Genomic DNA, 4,559 nt, shown 5'->3' on the forward strand with positions numbered 1-4,559 from the left:
CTCCACCGACTTACCAGCTGGGTGCTGTCTGTGTCTGTGTGCCTGCCCCTCACTTCCAAACCATAGCCCCCTCCAGCCCTGCTGCTGCTCCTTGCTTCTGATCCACAGTACTCTGTATCCTGCTAGGGCATGTGGGACACCCCACGGGCTCCAAACCCCAGACACACACCCACAGCATCCCACACCTTCATAGATTCCCCCCCCACATACGTATCCCACACCTATGCCCCAAACTTGCAAAGTACCTGCATAATTTTTTATAATTTTAAGTTTTTCTGTGTATAATTTTGAGTTTTAATTGTGTGATTGAAATCACAGTTAATTTTGACTAATTCTGTTAATTGCACAACTAATCGTGATCACATTTTTTAATTGTTTGACAGCCCTAGTTAAAACGCATCCTATCCTATCAGGCATTGCAGAGGGTTGTATCATGTACAGAATTGGCACTTTGCATTGCAATAGAGAATATAGGGATTTAACTAATGGATCAGAGGTGTTGGTCCATCCAGTATAGTATCTTTTGCCCAGCACTGAAGATTAATGAGGAAATGGCAAGAATCTAGATAGCGGACAACCATGGAATAACTTGCCTGTAGAGGAGGCTTAATCCATTATTTCAAGTTCTGGTTGATGTATGACTTGATACATAAAGACTTTTAATTTTTCCTTATATTTTACGCCTTATTCTCCGTGTAAACTACTAATAATTCTTCTAAATTTCCCCAAGCTCTTGACCACAAAATCTAGTAGCAGCAAGTTGTACCATCTGGTAAACTTTTCCTTTTTTCATTTTATGTGGTGTATTCGGGGTGTGGAGATGTTAGTGTATCTAGTGCAGCATTCAGGGTTGGATATGTTGGCACAGTGCACCAGGGAGTCATCTGCCATTCAGAGTGGAATGGGATGTGCATCCCTGGGGGTGGTGAGGGGTGGTCCCTGGCTGCTCCTAAGTTGGACAGCCTTGCTTTAACACGTTGTGTCCTGCTACTGCAGGTTGATAGGTTTTACACTTTTTACATGATAATATTTTAATTCAGTAGCCTAAGTCATAGACTTAGCAGCAGTAATAGTTTGCATTGCGCATGCAGTCCAATTAAACAGGTGCTGAGATTAGAGGAAGCGTAAGATGGATCATAAAATAGAACACTTGTACAGAAATTTAAGAGCGCGCGCGTGTGTGTGTAATATGACAACCTGCTAGCATGAATGATTATTTTAGAGTAAGTAGTGGTACAGCTTCCAAAACTGAGGAATTAATCTTTGCAGATTACTCCTTTACTGTATATTGTTTCTGTCTTCTACTGCTATTGAAATTTTTAGGAATGCTCAGAGGAGGTATTGTGTTAATGATTGGGGAAAGCATGAATAGAGATCAGTTCATTCTTATTTGCTCATGAGAAGCCTGGGGAAGTGTGAGAATGATGTACAAGGTGTTTGTAAAAGCACGTTTGGTTTACATACCTTCCAGCACCTGCTTCTTTTGTTCTTCCTCCCCTCCATTGTTTTTCTTCCCCTCACCCATTACCATAATCTGAATTGTATTGCCCCTGCAGTTCTCTATTTCCCTTCCTGCTTTCCTCCACACCAAATTACCTTTGTTTTATGAGAATTGTTCAATAAGGAGTAATGCCAGGCAACAGCGTGAACTTGTTACTGGCTATATATATATAAATAGCTGGTCATCAAATTAAAATACTTCTGTTTTTCATATATAGTAGAACAGGCTCTGCTGCAGAATACTCTTTGGGACGTCTAAAGAGGATATCTTTGCTTACCTACAGGGAGAAAATTCTGGAAATTACCAAAATAACATTGCTCCTCAGAAAAGAAAGTTGCAATTTTAGCTATTTTCTTTGTTTAAAAAGAAAAAATAAACAAACTTAATGTTCTGAAAATTAGAGGTTAACATTTATTATGCAATAATCACAATGAACAAAAGAGGGGGCTTTATTAAAGGCAATGCTGACAAATGCTCACTGAAGCTGCTGCTGTGCAAATAAAGTGTAGTGTCCCATACTGTATTCAGATATTTGTAAATGTTATTCTTGCTCTACTTGCATTGATTTCTTTAAAAAAAAAGAAAAAAAGAGTGGCAACATTATCAAATAGTTCAGGTTTTGTGTAATAGCATCTTTTTGTTAAGAGTTCTCTTGGTCATTGTGTAGCTTTACAGCTTGGTAGCTTTACTGAGCTGTACCAAGTTTTATAACTTTATGAAGCATTATACGGCTTGGTCAGTACAGCTTTACCATATCTTCAAAGCATGTTTTTTTAATAATGCGTGAAAGCATAAAAAAAAGAATAAAGTTTAATGGATTCTGTGAATGTCAAGGGCTTGTTTAAATGGGTTGTAGAAATACAGTGTTGGAAAATATTTTATATTAATTCCTTGTACCCAGACTTCAGTAGCGTGCTTATTTTTTACACATGTGCTTTGAACCTATATTTTAGTGAATTTTTGGTTTTAGTTTCGTGCACTTGTATCAACCTTCAGATTTAATGTGTTTAAACTAAACTTCTCATGATTATTTTTAGTCTGATCTGAAATGTGTCCAAGATGCCAAGGGAGGCTCTTTCTACAGGGACCACTGCCCTGTGTTAGGTGAGTTAAAGGAAATATGTCGTGTTGGTAGCAACAAGAAATGTCGACATCAAAAGATGAGCTCCTAATCAGAGTTCTTAAAAGAATGGTCGAAACAGTTATGATTTAAATGACAGCACTTCTGTGCATTGTCATGCTCAAATGTTACAATAATTTGTAATGCAGTAGACAATAAATGTACCAAACTAGGTCAGATGTATAACAGGCAAATTAAGACTTTTGGCTATATAGTGAGGGTATGCATGGATTAAACTTCTATACTGTTGTGGTCAGTGCTATGCTAGCATAAAAGTAGTGGACAGATGATGCACATGCCTTAACCAGATAATTTCACTAAATCTGATGAAGAATTGTTGCAAAATAATTTAAGGTAAAACTGCCAATGTGAGTTACTGTGATTTGGGGGCGGGGAGGGGGGTTGCCTGCTTCTATCCTGCAGTAACCATTTGCTGAGCACAGACATGCTAATTTCTGCTCCTTTGTTTTACATATTGGTCGGGTGCTGAAATAGTTCCTATTACCCCATTTCTGATCCCACTGTAATTCAACTTCTTCAGTAATCTGGTGTCATTTTTAGAGTGCTGGTTTCTAAAATGTAGTGCCCCCCTTTTTTCAGTATAGGCTACATACTTTTTAAAATACATCATGTCTGTTTTTTAACCTTAAACTTTTATAGTAAATGGGAATGGCTGTCTTTTGCTTGATCATCGTGATCATATGCTTCTATAAATTCATTCAGCTATGCAGTAGCTTTAACAAGGTCTTTGAGACTTTGGTTGTCCATTAAAGGTGTAAGGTTTCAGAACACTTGTTTTCTGCATGTAATTGCTCTTGGGTATCAGTTTTGCTAGAAGTTAATTGCAGTTTTAGACATGGTTTGAATGTTTAGCCTGACCTCATGTAGACTGTTCTGTTTTGTGTTTCAATTTCAGGTGAGCAAAATGGTAACCGGAATCCTGGTGGGTTGCAGATTGGCGATCTAGTTAACATTGACCTTGATTTAGAAATTGTACAGTCTTTGCAACATGGTCATGGGGGATGGACCGATGGCATGTTTGAGACCTTAACCACCACTGGCACAGTTTGTGGCATTGATGAGGATCATGACATTGTAGTACAGTATCCAAGTGGCAACAGGTTTGTTACATGTTCTCAACACTTTACCCTGACAAACTTTCTTTGACTTCATCACTTGCAGGGATTTAGTGTGTGGAAACTTCTTTAATCTCCTTTTTGATTCTTGTTGCATCCCACCATCTAATTAATTGTTTATCATCGTCCTGAATTACATAATAAGGGCTTTATCTACCACAAAACAAAATTAAAACTTTTCTATTTTGTAAGAGATACTTTGCTAGAGGAAGGATTAGTTGCTACTGCTTGACTTCATTATTTTGTGTTTATGATCAAGTGGCAGATTTGTCTGTCATCGTCATAAAATGTGGCTTTTTGGGTCTTTTTCTCAGATAACTAACATTAGTAACTGTCTCTGGTAGTTTCCAGGACTTTCACAAATTGTGGGTATTTTCCACAGGCACATACTTTAAGCATGAAACGTGACTGCAGTTAACTCTCAATTTATTTGTCAGCTTCTTTTGGCTATGATACGTTCTGTTTTCATGGAGGTGAAAGAATAGCTTAAAAAAAAGAATTACCATACAGTAGAACTGAAAATGTTATCTGTATGTCCTGTTTGGAGGCAGGAAATCCCTTGATTCATGTATAAAATTTCCAAATATGTCTGAAAAATAAGTTTGAGAACAAATTATGGTTCCAGATAATTTCAGTTTGTGAAGACAACTATACTATACATGCACATGTTTTGTTTGGAAAAAAAATAAAATACAGGTAGACCGTGCAATAAGTATATTCCAAGATGCAGTTTCCACATGCTTAAATGTACTGTTTCATAGTTAGTAGGGTCGGAAGGGACCTGAGCAGATCATGGAGTCCG

At 37.6% G+C, this 4,559-nt stretch overlaps 1 protein-coding gene across 4 annotated transcripts in view; it reads left to right on the forward strand.

The window, feature by feature from the left end:
- MIB1 (mindbomb E3 ubiquitin protein ligase 1) overlaps nt 1-4,559 on the forward strand; it is a 159,041-nt gene that overhangs the window by 40,988 nt on the left and 113,494 nt on the right. For all 4 annotated transcript variants that reach the window (XM_019526144.1, XM_019526134.1, XM_019526154.1 and 1 more), the window contains exons 5-6: nt 2,539-2,605; nt 3,538-3,742. In XM_019526144.1, coding sequence (XP_019381689.1) covers nt 2,539-2,605; nt 3,538-3,742 — 272 coding nt within the window. The remainder of the gene's footprint in view (nt 1-2,538; nt 2,606-3,537; nt 3,743-4,559) is intronic.

This window comes from Gavialis gangeticus, unplaced genomic scaffold (assembly GCF_001723915.1).
Source record: "Gavialis gangeticus isolate Ggan-Ray unplaced genomic scaffold, GavGan_comp1, whole genome shotgun sequence".
NCBI lineage: Eukaryota > Metazoa > Chordata > Crocodylia > Gavialidae > Gavialis > Gavialis gangeticus.